The sequence below is a fragment of the Carassius carassius genome, chromosome 32 (assembly GCF_963082965.1).
Source record: "Carassius carassius chromosome 32, fCarCar2.1, whole genome shotgun sequence".
In the NCBI taxonomy this organism is placed as follows: Eukaryota; Metazoa; Chordata; class Actinopteri; order Cypriniformes; family Cyprinidae; genus Carassius; species Carassius carassius.
In genome coordinates, this window is record NC_081786.1 from 15,564,954 (window position 1) to 15,583,674 (window position 18,721).

Here is an 18,721-nt window from a genome sequence, read left to right on the forward strand (position 1 = left end):
CAGCCACTGTCTGTGACCAGGGCAGTCTCAGATTAAATGCAAAAGAAGGGCTTTGTTAAGAAGATTACTGGAAACTCCTCATTCTGTCTTGTGGAGATGGGCAATAAGCAGCATTAGAGAGAGAGGAGGGGGGACACTTGTCTCAATCATGGTCAGTCATGCCATTATCGTTCATGGCTAATGTCAGGAATCCTTTCAACAAGGCTGCTGGCAGGAGAAAATGTCCCCCCTTCCACTCCTGCAGTCATTGCGCTAAACTAAAGAAGGATTTGAGCTAAAACTAAACAAATTGATCCTTGTCTGCTGTCACAGAGGGAGGAAAAATGCTGACCTAAGGAACGTGTCACTGGTGGACTGGGTGATGGCAAATACCCTTGATTGACAAGGCACAGCTTTGTTTAGAGTTCAGGAGAGTGTTTTGCACTTGCTGAGAACAGCAATTACTCAAACACTCTTTACAGTTTTTGTTCAGAATTCGCACATACAGTGAAGCACAGACGTCTGAGACTATGCTGAAATTATAGAATTAAAAATGTCATTTAAACCTGAAAATAAATAAAACGCTTTAGGATACTTTAACATGTAAAACAATCAAACATTATGATAAAATATTATATATAAAATAGAAAAAATATTATATAATAAATACTTTATGTATTTTATATTTCTATAAATACATAAAGAAAAATAAATAAGAACAATAAAATAAAATAAAAACATTTATGATACCGATCATTAGATTTTCTTAAAAAAAAAAAAGAAGCACAAAATCATGCTGGATAAAATGAATGGCAAACAAATTATAAAAAAGTTAACAATTTTCAATTTATTTTCATATTTTATTTAAACTGTAACATGCTATAATTATAATTTGTAATAAAAATATATTTTTATTATTACTTTTTTTTTTTTTTTTAATTAGAAATGAATAGTAGCATTCTCAGACTTGTGGGCACCACTGTCTATAAGGCTGCTTTTTTATTTTTTATAAATGTTCCATCATTTAAAAATATCCTTCAGATATTTAATATCCAATTTGACTTTTTAAACCTGTATAAAACATCTGGTTTGTGATTTTTCATCTAGACTGAATGTGTTACCCCCAGACCATTCAATCCATGGTTCCCACTGTGAGTTTGCCTGTAGTTGTGTGTAATTTCTACCTCTGGTCATGTCCTACCTGGGATATGCTTGGCCCAGCCAATGTTGACCACCAGTTCCCTGTCTGCCAGGTCGCAGAGCGTGGTCAGGGCTTTGATGTCGCTGTCGGGCACGGTGGGGTCAGGCATGGCGTAGATCTTCTCAGGCTCCGCCACCAGCAAGTGAGACACAATCTTGTTATCTGCAAGGCAGCCAAAGGGGACTGTATTTGAACACCGAGGGAAGAACAAAGAAACAGATTGGGATTATACCAGCAAGGTCATATAGTGTTTGGTTCAGTAGCAAAGAAAGCAATCAGATAACATGAAATATTGGCAGAGTTGTTTTCTCTGGGCGGAAAGATGGTGTTTGTGGTACTGAAAATGCTGTTTTTGGTGTAGGAATGAATGCCCGGTGCTTTTTATAATCTAAAATAAAAGTGTTTTTGGTTACTTGTTTATTGGTTAAGAGACAGTTTGATGGTGCAGAGCAGTGGTTCTTCACAAGTTTTGCTTTAAGAAAAAATAAAATAAATAAATAAAAATGACATATTATTTGTAATAATGGAATTTTATGCTGGCCAGATAAAATTAATCCAAAATAATGGAGTTTGAATGCTTGGTGAAAATAAAATAAAATAAAATAAAATAAAATAAAATAAAATAAAATAAAATAAAATAAAATAAAATAAAATAAAATAAAAAATAGTTGAGAACCACTGCTGCTTTTTTAATTTACATGCTTCTGATGATTTTCTCATTGTGGATTATGCTGTGAATTGCGCATATAAAGATTTTTGTTCGGGGTATTCTGTCAATCTAATGAGAGAAAGGACACACATTTCAGATTGGATTGCGTTAGTGAGGGAGATTGGAATAGGTAATTAGCGACACCCTTACAGTTAAATGAATTCATTTGTGGTTTAATCATCTATGTCAATGCAATATGATAGACAGACAGAACCCAAATACAGCACTGCAATTTCTGTGTGCTTGTCTGTGTGTTTGCAAGGCCCAGACTAATCACTTTGAGCCCAGTGCATCTGTGTTTGAGGTCTGGGGACAAAACGGATCACTAAATTAAAAAGCATTAACTTCTGGTGTGTGTGTGTGTGTTGGAGGAGGGTAAGAAATGGATCAATCAGCCCAGCCCTGCTACTCCAGGGAGTGGGGGAGCCTGTAAGTGCTATCTCTAGGTAAATCTTATTTAATGTTTCCCTAATTAGAATCAATGCAACCCAATTTCCAAACCCCATGCCTTTGTTATGTGCAAATAATCAATCAGGTAGGCTGGGACCATGTTTACTTCTCACTGTTTGTGAAAATAGAGAAAGAGATAGAAAGGAATGAGAGAAAAGATACGGAGAGCTCAGATAAAAGGCTCTATTAATGGGACACTGGACTAAAATACGAAAACCCTTTACAAAACTTAAACATTTGTCTGTACGCCCATGCAAGGGTGGACATATTCTAGATTACTGACTGATAAAAAGACATCAGTGCGGATTTATGTTGGATAAAAGATATTTAAATCCAAAACGGAATTCCGACCAAAGCATATTCCCTATAAGAAAAGTCTCAATCAGCTATTTCATATGTCAATATATATCAAATCAGCATAACAATGGTGGTATAAATGCAGATTCTTTAGCTCACAAAATGTGCACATAAAAAAATGCAATGCAAATTCTAGAGTTAACAAACTCAAATAAAAAATCTGACTGGCTCTTTTAACTGAAAAGTGAGAAGGGTGCCATATTGAGTGCTTTGTCCGGTTCATTTTCCAATGAGTGGTCCACTGCCTCCCCCTTATACTGTCTCCCAAAGTCCCCATCTTGCTAGCATACAATAGCAGAGAAAAAACGAAGTAATGAGAGTGGATGGGAGCTGGACATAGAGAATAAGCTTTAAAATAAGTTGCTTTGGGTGGCTGGAAATAAGCCTGAACCTGGAAGGAGGGATCAGTAGGATTAGGCAGAAGGTTATTCAGAGCACTGTATTCCTAAAATGATTTCTACCACTGTAATAATTAAGATTATTTCCACTCCTATAATGCATAAAAGCATATTGTATTCCAGGAGAATATGCTACCATTAAGTAAAAAGGCTTTAGGGACAAATCTGTTAAGCGCTGCCGTGCTGTCTCTTTGCAGAGCAGTCTGACAGCGCGGAAGCTCCGGTATTGTGGGTTTGATGTCTTTGCCAGATTGGATTTAATCCGGATTAGACCCCTCTCTCCCTCTCGCGCTCGTCGCTCTCCCCTAACACACACACATGCACAAACATCTTTGTCGATTGGCTCTGTCATATACTACATCTCTGTCTTTCTTGTCTTGTGTCCAATTTCCTGGTGCATTGGAAAGAAGGCAGGTCACTGTGAGGTGACATTGAGAAATCAGTGAAAGATTCTGTGTTTTATCTTTTTGTGGTTTGACAGATGCAAAAACCGCAAACTTGAAGGGATATTTCTACCAAAACAGAAAACTGTAATCAATTACTCAACCTTGTGTCGTTCTGAACCCGTATGACTTTTTAACAAATGGTTTAACTGATTCTCAAACGACTTTCTTTCTTATGCAGAGCACAAAATTGAAGAATTTCTTTCAATATATTTTTTAACCAATTTGGACCCTATTAACTTTTGAATTATGAAGGGGAAAGTAAGTCATGTTTGGAATGACGTAAGGATGAGGAAAATATAACAGAATTATTTTTTTTTTTGTATGAAACCTAAAATTGAATTTTTTTTTAAAGCAACCTTTGTACCAGTTTTATTTTTACATTTACGTGTTGTTTAAAAAAGTGCACATATTTGTATGAGAAAAACATTCTTGAGGATGAGAAAATCTAAGAAAAAAGACATTAAATGAATGCAATGTTCTTACATGGCTTTTTGGGTGGCAGAGCCAGTTGAGGGTTCAAATATGGGCTGTTTTCTGCATCTATCCGGCGTTTGTACTTCTGTCTTCCACCACGCACGCGATCCAGTCGAACGCCTGATAAAAAAGCAGAGATAAGAAAAAACAAAAACAGCATTTACTTTCTGCACATCATTCTAGCCTCTTCAATAAAGCAGTCAGATAACCTGCGCTGTCACTTTAAAAGCACTGCGAGGGGAGTGGGCCGCTGTGAGCCCGCCATAAACTGCACAGCAGCTGTCAGTGGCCATTTCAGGGATGTGGACAGGAGATGACCAGCTGCTGACAGACAGGGGCACACTCGCTCTCTCCATGTGACATCCGGACACGCACCTGCCCATCTCCCACTTGTGCTGCGTGTGCATCTTTGAGCACTCAGTTCACGGAAAAATAACAGGTAAACACCAGACAGCCATTTGTGTTTGCGTTAACACACATCCTCAAAAGTGTTGGTGAGAACAATTACAGCAAATAGCAAAGAGGTGTTCAAGTACTAAAGTACTCGCGTAAAGCACCTCATGGTGTCTTTAAAGGCGTCCCATTCTCCTTCATCATTCAAAGCTCCCATCGATATCACCCCCCAAAGAGTGCAAATAAAGTGTGGTGGTTGGCTAATTTATTGAGGCGCGACGGTTGTGAAAACATTCTGAATCCATCCATCGCGACCTGCGATTCTGATGAGTGCAAAGCCTTAAAGACCTGTCCCTGCTTTTAATTAATTGACATACAAAAGAGCCTTAATTTAATTATGCAAACCTCTCCAGGGGATGGGCGGTTTCCGTGGAAACCACTTAAAGGTGGCCCAGGAGCCGTTTCATGTTGCATGCTGGAGAGGAACGGAATGGACATGAAGGCCCAGTGGGCCAGCCCTCGTTTCACAATTAAAACACTGGAATTCTCGTTTATTTGAATGGCGCTCAATCGCCACCTCCGCTGGGCTTTCAGGGCCTGACACTATCTGAATAATTTAACAATGAGATGCACCTTTCTCATATTGAACAGCGCTGACTGAAATTTTGAAGTGCTGCTTATGGGTTTTACCTGATTACATTTTAACTCAATGTCAATGGAGATGCTGACATACAAAAACACAAGGGATTTCTCCCTAATATTTTGATCACTAGTTAGTTAAAATGGGTTTTTTTAATGGGCAAATAAAATGTACCTTTGGTCCACCAAACCCAACTATGGTCTACATATAATATAATATAATATAATATAATATAATATAATATAATATAATATAATATAATATAATATAATATAATATAATATAATATAATATAATATAATATAATATAATATAATATAATATAATATAATAATACAGCCTTTATGTAAAATAATCTAAAATATAATTAATTAATTAATTAATTAAACTAAATGGAATAATCTAATATAACATAATATTTTTAAATAAAATAAAATTAAAATAATAGAAGAAATTTATGTATAATCATATATATCTTGCCTATATCTTTATTTATTTATTTTTACTATCAATCTTGACTTGTATAGATCTGGGATGTGTACAATAAATGGAGATGCAACATAACCATGACATGAACTTGAAATCACACTGTGCAGACTCATAATTTCCACACTACAAGTTCATAATATTCAGTCATATTATATTATGTATTATGCTCATTATATAAATGCTTTTCCTTTATTATTATTATTGATTCCTTTCTAAATAAACAATTAATTCCTATTAAATAGCAACCACAGCTGTAATGTTTCCTCTTATAGATCAGTGTTTCACTATGACTGCACTACATGCAGGCGTATTTTGGGACGGAGTGATAATGAGTGTTAATTAACTTTGACCCTGGCTGGTTGTTGATTATGTGACATTGTACTCTGGGACAAAAGCAGATCTGTGACCCTATTTGCTCACATTTCCACGAAGGAACACACGTCCCACAGGCTTCGTTTTACATGAGAACAGCGGTCTTAAAAAGATGTCACATTGCTAGCATAGCCTCCTTGATGCCAGCGCCAGAAATATGCAACAACACACGACACTCACATGTTGACAGCCTCTCATCTTAACAAGATCAAGCCCCCCCTCCAGAAACTGGATCCTGCGCCAGCCCGGCTGCCTGGACTGCAGGGTTTATTCTGCTAATTCACTGCTACAGACACGCTTGTAATAGCATCACCTGCAGTCCGTGTGGCATCTTACATCTTTGTACTACTTCACAAAACCTGCATCTGCCATCCAAGTTAATGCAGGTCAGATACATAGCTCTTTTATTTGCCTGATTGGTTGACTTCTTCTACTGCAACTGATGTGCAAACATCTATTAAGTTTTGAGTCAGAGCTGCATCTTCATAGGCCTGCATTGTGCTGGAAATAGATGAGGAATTAATGCAGCACAACCCTGAAAGACGCCCTCTACGGTGGGATATTATTAGGAAAGCCTCCCTCGCTGCTGAAGGAGGATCGTTCAAGGATTTACACGCTCCGAAACAAACAACATTGGAATAAGTTACCCTTTGTTACTGATTTGCAGCCAGCTTTGTGGCTTCTCTTATATGGTTAAGATTAAGACGCGGCTATGGGATGCCGACCCAGGGGCGATCGTTACCCTCCACAAACGGCAAATGTGGCTTCACACCATTGGGATACATCTGTCTGCTGATAGACCTTCTATCGCCACATGACTGTAAAGCAAGCAGGCGCCTGGCTGCACATGGTGTGCCGCTGGGTCGGGTTTCACACAGATACAGATACAAAGAGCTGCCGATTGTTTGTTTGATGGTGTATCTATGGGCCCATGCAGAATGATCTTGATGTATAACATTGCTTCATGAGATGCACACCGCAAAAACCACTCTGAAGTTACAGTCTCAGAAAAGAGCAAATACACCTTACCACACAGTTAATGTGAATGTTATGGGTTTCCTTAAAAAAAAAAAAAGACAAGACGGGTTCATTTAAAGAGACAATTCACGCAAAATTTTTCATTTACATAATTTCACCCTCATGCCTTTCAGAATCGGTATCTGACTTTTTTTTTTCTTCAGTGGAAGACAAATGGAGATATTTATAGCAGACTGTCCAAGCTGCTCTTTTCCATACAATGAAAGTGATTGGTGATTTCATTTTCAGTCATTTCCAAACATAAAGCTGTAATATATCAAATTAATATTACATTTATGAAGCTTTATTTATTCTTTTTGCCCGTTGACTGCCCAGTCCCCACTTTCATTGTAATAAGAAGATAAGCGTGGACTTTCTTAAAATGTTTTATTTTGTGTTACACTATAAAAAATATACGGATGGCATGAGAGAAAGTGATGACAGAGCATTAACTCTAATTTTTAGGTAATATGTCCCTTTAAATAATAGGTTCCTTTAAATGATGGAAAATAATGCACTTGGCTAAATATTTTCACTACACTTTTCTCTTTCTCTCTCTCTTGTTAAATAATCTTTGCTATTGACAGCTCAATGCTTACTAATATTATTATTTATATGTTCTGAAACCTGATTAGCCTCATACATTAGCACTGAGCAGGACATGAAATGCAGAAATTTCACAGCAAATGCCTCAGATTTCATGCAGGCAGACAAAACAAGAGGAAATCGGGGAAAAAGAAGAATTAATTTCACACTGTTGTAAATCCCCAGTAGATTACAAGATTTTACTGTTTTAATTAAGATGACAAATAGACTAGTTGCTTCATGGTGGAATCCCTTTTTCCTCGTTTTAAATGATCCTACTATCCTCTCCGCACCTTCCCCCACGTTTTTATTAGGACCCACAGATGACCATAAACTTCTTACAAGGCTTGTTTTGAATTTCATAGGTGGCGTGGAATCCTGCAAGGCGTCTGCAGAAATTTACGGGGAAGTGTGAGAGAAACAATCAACCTGGCAGCAACGTGTGCCACTTTAAAAAAAGACTAATTAATCAAACGTGGCCAGAGAATTCTGATGTCTCGTACTTACATCATTATATTACACCTATTCTTGTTTAGCAGTCAACAGCATGCGTGCAGACACACTAAAGAGGCGAGGAGACTGTTGTTTTGGCCAAGGCTGATGGGGCAATGGAGAGTTAATACAGCGGCCAAATTTCACGCAGCTGACATGCATAAACACTACACCACTTCCACTTAACAAAGGCTCAAGTGTTCACAGGAACGTCAAACGTGTGCTGATAGCTCAGTTCTTTTTACAGGTGCTATGCATCACAAGAGTATAGCTTTCTCTCAGATGAATATATATATAAGGATCAAGCACTTAACTAGCTAACTCTGGCTACCAGAATAGATCTTCAATCAACAGTATGTCTAGAAGGAAAAAAACAAACCAAACCAAACCATTTGATTGATTTACTACTGCATTGCCGTGTAGTACAATGTCTCAGTTAGAAAACCCTGAATAGCTCACTTCCTGTTGCGAAAGTTGTTCAGCTCAGTGTACCCAGTTTCAGGCATGTTTCAGTCAATCTTGTACTCAAAATTTGTACTCACATTTGGCTCTTGATGGGTGTTAATTTTGGACCCTAGCGCTCTTCCTCTTCAAGAAAGCACATTTAATAGTCATTAGGCATTGACAGAAATGAACACCGGGTAAGAGTACCCGTCTACTAAGCTGCCAAACTCCATTAAATGCTAGAAGCACGGCCTAAGAATATCACAACCCTCCTTCATTCACATATTCTTGCAGGTTCACTTTAGTTAAATCCAGGGGGGACCAAGTTGTTTTTGTCAACGTGAGCCTTCAGTCAGCTTTCCTATTTCACTGAAGCTCACATCCTCCAGTCTTTTCTATTAATGCTTTGAGCTTTTATGTGGAAATAACTGTGACCTATGGCAAAGGGCAAAACCAAGTGTGTCCCATGTGCTTAGGCCACCCCAGCAAGCGGGACACCCCATTCTGAGAAAAAGAGCAAATCCCAATTGCAATCAGCCGAGTTTACACACAAAATGCAAATGGGCCTCGGACAAATAAACATGGGCGAGCAACAGGAGCGCTGGTTGCCAGATCCCCTGAGATCTACAGGAATGAATTATTAAATCTTCACCGGGACGATGCCAGAGAGAGCGCAAGAAGAGGAGAGAGGGGGTAGACACACACTGTTAACTGAATCTTCCTCTTAATCCAATGAGAATTTATTTTCTTTGCCGCTGTAAATGTTGGTTGCTAAGCTGTGGGACAAGTGCACTCTGTGGTGCCATTCATGCATAAAATGTGGATTTCTATTTGATTTTCTGATGTTTAAGCCTGTTAAATTCCCCCCCGCTCCTCTGGCACAATCGCCTCCCCTTGAGTTCCTCCATAACGTAATTACACTGAAGAGCAAATATTGACAGCATTTGTCTTGAGCTTTGAAATGTTCAAATTCCCAAACAGAAAAACCAAAAAACAAACAAACTCAGAATAACGTCTAGGTTCTGCATTTTGATTGGCCGGCTACTGAAATTAAACATAGAAGGTGGTACTTTGAATTCTGGAATATCAGAAGCGATGCTTTGAATTTTTGATGGAGAAAGATTTCCGCTCATGCTCGGCTTAGCCCTTGACAAGGATTTGCATCCTTTGAAAATGTGCTGACCACCAGCAAGTAAACAGACGTGACCACCTTGACAAACAAGTCAGGTTTGGTGTGAGTGAGAGCGTGTGTCTTTGTCTGTTCTGAAAAAGGGTTATGAGCAGTTTGTTTCGATTAGACAGAGGGCACAAATAAACACATTCTAAAAAGAAAAAAGTCACCGATCCTTCCAAAACCTATACTTACAACAAGTCAAACCAACAGAAATATTATGAAAGAACTGAATCTTAAATGCATTTCCACTATTTTTATTTGTTAAAACAATTCTTGTTTCTCCATTTTTGTTTGCCTTTGAACAGCTAAATGATAATCTTTTTAATAGATGCCAAAATGTATATAAATGCATAAATAATAATAATTATAACAATTTATAGAATAGTATTATATAATAGTTAATTGTGTATATAAATATAATATATATTTATAAATAATAATATATTGCACCAACTAGGTTAAGATCAACTTAAAATTTTAACCTAAGTTTACTAATATATTTGCTCCTGAAAAAGTTGAAAACTCTAATAAATATTTTTTTTCGGAATTATTATATATTTATAATTAGATAAAACATATTATATACATATTACTATAATATAACCTCCTATTATGGTTAGTCTTTATTTTCATGTAATTTCATTTCAGCTGCCTTTTTTGTTTATGGTCCTGAAATCAAATATTTTATACAATATTATTTAAATTAATGTGTTTTTTTTTCAGTTTTAATATGAATATCCCTAAGACCTTTACATAACTTAACCGAATGACACAAGTGTACACATGTAATTGTTAATGCACAATTAAAACAAGATATTCTATTTGAGACAGTTTAATATAATTTTATGGAAATGTAGATATCTAGATGCACAAAATCACAGGATAAGGCCACCAATGCGCCGCATCTCTCTCACTCGTTCATTTTGGGCCAATATTCGATCCTATAGTACCTGAAAGAGACCCTCCTCCATTACCGCCCACCCCTCTGCACACACCTCTCACTTAATAAAGAGCTATCCGAACAAGCTCATTTATTTTCCAGAAAATTAACTCACTTTCAGTCCTGATTAATGATTTTAATCTAAATGAATCAAATTAAAAATTTAAAATTATATTTCCAAAGCCCACAAAAAGCGGGGAAAAAAAGACAAGGAGAAAAGACCATTCCCACTTAACAAATGAGCCTTCAAATATTAAAAGAGGAGCAGGAGTGGGTGATCCTAATGAAATGTGTCCGGTGCTTGGCTGCCTCTCCCTTCACACAGGCACATCCAGAGCCAGAGAAAAAGAAGATGCACAGAGAAAATAAAGAGATAGGAGAGAGGGAGCCCCACTCATTATCCGCACAAAATCCGGAGAGAATTACTGAGCTATCTACTTACTTTAATTATTGTGTCATGCCCTGTACATTCTCAACACTGCTTAAAACGAGAATGAGAGAGAAGCAAACTGCAGGTGCCCTGGTCATGCGACTGCAGTGGGCCGAAGCTAGTGAGTGGGCATTGACTGATGCAGACAAATTTAGTGTGATATTTCGGCACAGAAACTCCAGTTGTGGCTGGCTGCGTCTCTTTCTGGCCTTTGTTACTAACCTGCCAAATGCATGGCTGACTTAATAGACAAAGTGATGAAGGGCGATCATTTTGGGGCGGAGGAATATTGCTGACTGCCAATATTGGAATCACTTCTGATTGGATCACCATCGGATTTCCCACTTCAAAACAGCCACGTACATTGGAGAGAGAGAAGGGGGATTGGCGTCTAGGTCAAATTGACATGTTTGTGCTTGCTTTGCGAGGGGAAAAAAACACAACCAGAGCGATGGGAAAGGTGTCTGTGAGTGGAACGGTGTCACTTGTGTAAAGCGATTATTGGTTATCGAGTCATGGCTGTTCAGAGGCGAACACAATTTTTTTATGACCCATCTTTCATCCAGGATCCACAGTATAAAGGACACTGAAATTTTAGGGGGGTGCTGAGCGCTGATGGAATGTCATCCAAATGATTGAAATGTTGAAATTCATAATTGGAAACACAGTGCTATCTTATGGCCCTCTACCTCCACACACACACACACACACACACACACACACACGTATGGCAGGCTCCTTCACAGCAGCAGAGGCATGTGTGAGGTTGGGCACGGCAGTGGTTTTTATGGTAATTGAGGCAGTTATATGAGGTAGATGTGGACAGAGCCTTTCTTCGGCTGAGACTTAAAGAGAAATAAGCGTGTGTTATCTTCCTGCCGGCAGAGCCGCCCTATTGTTGATTCAATAATACAAGACGGCTCTTATCAGGGCTTGGGGTGACTGATTGGCAGGCCGATATGTTTAGACAATGTGCCGTGTTCAAACTGAATTTACCCAGGCCTCTGGTCTGCCCAGGAGCAAGCAGAGCAGAGCGAATTAACACCACACAATGGACTGAGACTCTTTCAACATCTCTACATGCCCCCCTTGGCCTAGGTCTTTTTCTGGACTAAAACCCATGACGTCTACCGCCATGTATGATGATTTATATAACATTAATGGTAATAATAAGAATAAATTACTATAGTTATAACAACACAATAGTAATAATAATAATAATGTATCATATAAATTGTATGAAAGCAATAAAAAAAATATGTGAATGAATACACAGAACTAAATATTAATAATCAGTAAAATTAAATAAATAATCAATTGCTTTGAAAATGTTTAAAGAGTAAAATAAAAAGTATTTAATAAAAATCTACTAAATAAATCTACTAAAATATAAATGATTTAAATTAGAAAATTAAGCCCTAATATCATCTGTTTCTTCTATCTGCCAATACCAATAAAACCAATAATAATAATTATAATAATAATAATAATGAAGGAATATGTGAAAATCAGAGGAAAAAATTAAAGCACATAAAGGTAAATAAATAAATGCACAAGGCACTGCAATGATAAATTTAACTTTAGTTACACAAAATAAAGTTAGCTTCAGAGTTAGCTGAAAAACTGTTGTTAATTTGTTTCATTATTTTATGCAAGTTAATCATAGATATGTTTAATTCAAATAGGATTTTAAATTTAAATTTAAATAGGATTTAAATGATAAAGTATGCCTGTGAAACACAAATTTGCCTGAGACAACTATTTCCATCTGAACAGGGCTTTGGAGAAAAATGCATCATTTTAAAACCAAGGAGCAAAATTGTGTTTACATCTGAGGTCTCCATTTAATCCAAAGAGACACCCAATGGTGGGCAGAAGCCAAGGCAGAATGATGTGTTAACAGCACACTGGTGTGTAGGGGTGAGATATCGGCCAGGGGAGGTGGTAACCAGCATTGAGGGATCAAAAGGAGCGATTTTTGCCTTCATCTGGCCTGATGGTGGAGTAAATGGGAACAGATCAGCGCTGCGGTCTGTGGGCAGGTGGCTGTCGGCCGTCGTTCGTCTCCCAGCCATTAAATTGCTGGCAAGATGGAGGGCCTTCCTTTCCTGTAGCCACACTTACAGATCAAACAGTGACAAATGAGATGTAACTGCACTTGTAAAGCAAGGCTACAATCTGTCAAAGTACAATATCAGTTGTGATCTGACGTGGCAACCACGTTGTCTATTCCTGACGTTGCATCTTGCTTGGATTCACCTACAAAATATCAAATTTTCTTTCTTTCCCTCTCTTTTATTCCACAATCTTTTATAGATAATCAGTGATGCTGATAGTTGCTAACATACTACTTAGCTTTTTGTGTTAATAAAAGCATTTAAACATAAAATCTTAAAACTATTTAAATTGGGAAAAAATAAACCTTGATATCATGTACTTTCTATATCTATCTATAATATCTATAATACTATCTACTATCTATAATAACAATAATAATAATGATGATATACTTTATATAAATATTATAAATATTGTACAAAAAGTCCTGAAATTACCTGCTTCTACTATCATACTTATAATAATAGAATACAATTGTTAATAATAATAATAATAATAATAATAATAATAATAATAATAAACAAAAATAAAATTTTGATTAAAATATTATAAATATTTAAGATATTTAAATGGGGCAAAAATCTTAAATGATCTGCTTTTACTATCAGACTAATATTAAAATATTATAACTGTATTTAATAATAATAATAATAATAATAATAATAATAATAATAATAATAATAATAATAATAATAATGAAATGTATATCTACACATTTTTCAAAAATAAAATAAAATAAAATAAAATAAATTTCAATCCGTCAGCCAAATATGACAGACTGATACACAAATGGAAAGATGGATGGATGGATGGATGGATGGACAGCTGGATAGACTCTGTTCTAAAGCTCCATTGTCTGTATTTGTGTGGGATAGGCTTGGTTATTACCTGAGGAAAATCATTGCTGAGGAAAAAACTACTTAGTGAGCTGTATGACTGCATTAACAAGGCCTCTCTCTGCCTGAACAATTCCTCGCCTCTAAATGATCTAATTAAAGTCTCATCAGTCGTGTGTCTCGGGCCGAGCCCTCCGCTGCTGCATTCAGACACTTTCACAAGGAACGGCGTTCCCTGCTGTGCTAGCGCTCCCCTCGGCCTTACTGATCACATGGAGGGCTTCTGATACATCATGATAACAGACAGTGGGTGGAAGACTTGTAGAGGTTTGGATGTTGAGCAGGGGTATACGATGGGGGAAGAGGTTAAAAAATTAACCCTTAGGGGTTGAACAGTAATAGATATGAAAATGAGTTAACTGTTGGGACCACAAACCACGCAGGTACACTTTCAACACATTCCTTATACACATACGCAATGAATCATCCAAAAAAGGAGGCTGTCTCTTTCAAAAATGTGTAAACATTTATAAGCTTTCAACATGACCGGAACAGACAAATTTTCATGGCAGGTTATCGTCTATCAGGAGCTGTGAGATAGATACGCTATGTGTCACTATGGAAGGGCGTGAGTGCTGTAAGGCAGTGGGTGATGGTGGCCGTCTGATGGCAGAGATTGCATTAGAGCAGAGCACAGGATGGTGCTGGGGGCTGGGCCATGCTGGTTAATATGGGGCAGTGGGGAAACTGATGGTGTTGTAGGAAGGCCTGCAGGTTGCTTCAGGTCGGTCGGTGGGAGATGAGTGGGTAATTGCCACTTCACCATGCACAGTGTGTTCATTCAACCCTTCAAACGACAGTAAAAGCATCTCAGCCTATTCCGCTTTATTTTTTCCCACAATACATAATTGGGACTCAAAATGATAATGTAGTATATGTCATATTATCAAAACCTAAATATGACATAATACATTAACAGACAAGAAACACACACACACACACACACACACATATATATATATATATATATATATATATATATATATATATATATATATATATATATATATATATATATATATATATGTATAAATTATAATTTATTTTTTAAATGTACACTTAAGATGAACTCTCTTATTATTTGACCATGCAAATAATAATAATAATAATTATTATTATTATAATAAATCATAACAATACAAATAATAAATTAAAAAAAGCATGCAATGGTCTCAGACATTGGGTCCCCACTATATGCACTGCATATTTAGGTTTTGAAAAACATGATAAAATAAAAAATAAATAAATAGTGTGTTATCTCTCTCCTTCCACCTCACCACTCTGAAGATATTGTTCTACATGCGTCAAATTCACCTCATCAGCACTTATTAAAAAATCCGTACAATTAGGCCTTGTGCCATCTAATTAGCCCAAAGCAATTTAAAGACAATGAGTAAATGAAATGCTTTGCAATCAGCTCACATCAATTTTCCATTGCACATAGTGAGGGGCTGCATTAACTTATCACACATGATCATGGCAGTGTCTTTTAAACGAAGACATGAATACTCACAATAAACACACAAAGAAAAAATCCTTTGTTGACTGTCTGTGTGCTATTTGTGTGTGTGTGTGTTTTAGGTGAAGTAGACACAGGGACTGTAAGTGTGGTGTGGGTTTACGGCTGAGTGATGGGGGTATGACCCACTGAAATACACTCTTCTAAAGAAACTTCATCTGTCAGTCATATCAGTGCTTTAACAGCTCAGTGCCGGACAGCCTGGTGTACCAGGAGAGGATAATACTCCGTTTGTAATCGTGTTTGTAAGTGTGTTTGTGTGCACAGCAGAGAATCGTGAGACCAGTGCTTTTCCTGATTCAAGACATGTATGTTGTGTAGAGACCTTTACCACTAGAAGCTAAAAAAACACAATCTTTCTTGCGTGTTGGTAGCATAATAGCTAAATATGTGGTCTGCTATCACATAATCTGCAGGTTCAGTTCTTCACTTTGAAGAAAACGACCTGTTAAATGGAAACCACACAGACAACAGAAAATAAAAGCATCATAAAAAACATGCCTAACAACGGCCAGATCTGTGGGGATATCGCTGATAGATTAACACCCTGCATCAAACTAAGCAGGTCATTTCTACACTATTTTTGGATGAGAAATTAACAGATGCGTACTGATGTGCCTGGTGGTAACAAACTTCTGGAAAGAAATGCATTTATAATACTTTGTTTCAATGCCTGTGACCTATTTTACAGCAAATTACACAATTGCTTTTGTACATACTGACACTCATGCTAATTAGACTTGCGCTGTTGTTGTCTTTCGCTTATAAAGAAACAGATGTGGCGGCAAAAGTGTCATCCTGAATTTGTTGCCATTTGAATTGCTGCTGCCATTCATATATTCCTATTATCAAGCCTCTAAAAGCCCCTCAGGGCTCATACCATACCAGGTCTGTCGCTAAACCATCTTCCCTGCCCTTCACCTCTATGTTCTCCTGCTCAACCGCTCCAATCCACAAGGACTAACAGAATATGGCGAAATGGATAACACATGCCTCGAGTATGTGTGTGTGTGTGAGGTGTCAGTTCCCAATAAGTGAAGATAATCAGGACAGAGAAGATGATGCTCTCCGCCTTGCGAGGGTAAACGGGTGAGATTGGGCCATAGCGATGCTACTGGCCTGCTTCCTGACATAAAGAAATAAGGACGTTCTCGCCACACCAGCTGTGCGGGCATCAGGACCCTGCCAAATTACAGACCCTGCCCTGCAACCAAATCAGCCTGGCCGGCTGGAAAAGCACAGTCTGTGGGCTCAGCATGGTCTGTCTATGCAAAAAAAAAAAAAAAAAAAAACTGCCGTCTGCAAGCAGTGGCGCAGGACCAGAGAAGCCAAGAGCCCAGTCTGACTTGTGCCTTCATGCACAAGTGAAGCCCAGTAAGGAAATTGGTCACAAATTGTGCAGCCCAGTAAGGAAATTGGTCACAAATTACCAAAACAAAGCAGTCGGAGAGAGCCAGCGCAGGCAAATTTCGGCCTGCGGCCATGGCCTACTGCACTGTACAGAGTGCTGATTGAGCCACATCATTCAAAACAACATGTTACTGTTGCATTGTTATGACAGTCAGGCAGCTGCATGATTGGTGCGGTTGCAAGAGCCCATATAGAGCCATTAAAAGGTCAGAAGGTGCTGGACAAGGCATCTGCATGAGCGGCCCAACAATGGCGTTCTCTTGGATTTTGGGAGGTGGGCTGCAATCGCTTGTGATGAGGCACACGCTGAATTCTGGAAGCGCTCCAGTACATGGACACTTAAGTAACACCTAATGTATGAACTTAATTGCACTAGAAACAAAATAGAGAGGCATCTGAAAGCACATTACACCAGAGATTTTTGTAGAAATAACTATTTATTCTAGTGATGTCAAACGATTAATCGCTATTTGATCACATCCAAAGTAAAACTTTTTGTTTACATAATATATGTGTGTGTACTATGTTTATTTATTATGTGTATATAAATACATACACATACACATACAGAATATATATATATATTCTGTATATTCAGTACAGAACAAAATTTGGACACATCTTCTCATTCAAAGAGTTTTCTTTATTTTCATGACTATGAAAATTGTAGAGTCACACTGAAGGCATCAAAGGGCTATTTGACCAAGAAGGAGAGTGATGGGGTGCTGCGCCAGATGACCTGGCCTCCACAGTCACTGGACCTGAACCCAATCGAGATGGTTTAGGGGTGAGCTGGACTGCAGACTGAAGGCAAAAGGGCCAACAAGTGCTAAGCATCTCTCGGGGAACTCCTTCAAGACTGTTGGAAGACCATTTCAGGTGACTACCTCTTGAAGCTCATCAAGAGAATGCCAAGAGTGTGCAAAGCAGTAATCAAAGCAAAAGGTGGCTACTTTGAAGAACCTAGAATATGACATATTTTCAGTTGTTTCACACTTTTTTGTTATGTATATAATTCCTATATAATATGTGTTATACACGTGTTAATTCATAGTTTTGATGCCTTCAGTGTGAATCTACAATTTTCATAATCATGAAAATAAAGAAAACTCTTTGAATGAGAAGGTGTGTCCAAACTTTTGGTCTGTACTATATATATATATATATATATATTTTTTTTTTTATATATTTACATATATATAATTTATTTATTTATTTATATTATTAAATATTACGGAGGTTAAAGCAAAAAGAAAAATCCTGAGGCTGAACTTTTTTTCTGGGGACAGGGCAGGCAGCACATACAATGACTGTGGCAACTTTAACATTTGAAAGGATACTATGGCAAAGTTATTGCTTTCTTTATTCAAACTGATTTTATTTTTCATGAATATATGGTTGACCTGAAGAATGAAAGCTGTATCATAAACTTGGAAAATTATGAGGTATATCACCGCTTATCGACACTAGGGGTGTGACAATACACTTAGCTCACCAGAGCTCACAAGACAAAATACATATATTTGGTTCACTACAACAAGACAATATTTTAATACTATTTTTAAGAATTTTTTAAATGACAAAATATTTGTCTTTTAATTACAAAAAGTTAAATGCAGTTGTATTTAGAACTTATCAAGGGAAAGTAATCTACTGATTATTTTGACAACTGAGTAATCTGATATTTTTTTTAGTAAAAAAAAAGACCTAAGTAAAAACAAGGCTTTAGTATGACTATTTATATATAAACTAACAATGAGGCAATAATTGGCTCAAATAAAATGACAC

At 37.3% G+C, this 18,721-nt stretch overlaps 1 protein-coding gene across 8 annotated transcripts in view; it reads right to left on the minus strand.

Annotated features, from left to right (window-relative positions):
* The window catches only part of esrrga (estrogen-related receptor gamma a), a 166,705-nt gene that overhangs the window by 23,704 nt on the left and 124,280 nt on the right, over window positions 1-18,721 (minus strand). For 7 of the 8 annotated variants that reach the window (XM_059520501.1, XM_059520500.1, XM_059520498.1 and 4 more), the window contains 2 exons: window positions 4,024-4,134; window positions 1,181-1,363 (listed from right to left, as the gene is read on the minus strand). In XM_059520501.1, coding sequence (XP_059376484.1) covers window positions 1,181-1,363; window positions 4,024-4,134 — 294 coding nt within the window. The remainder of the gene's footprint in view (window positions 1-1,180; window positions 1,364-4,023; window positions 4,135-18,721) is intronic. The other variant, XM_059520495.1, reaches the window with a different exon arrangement.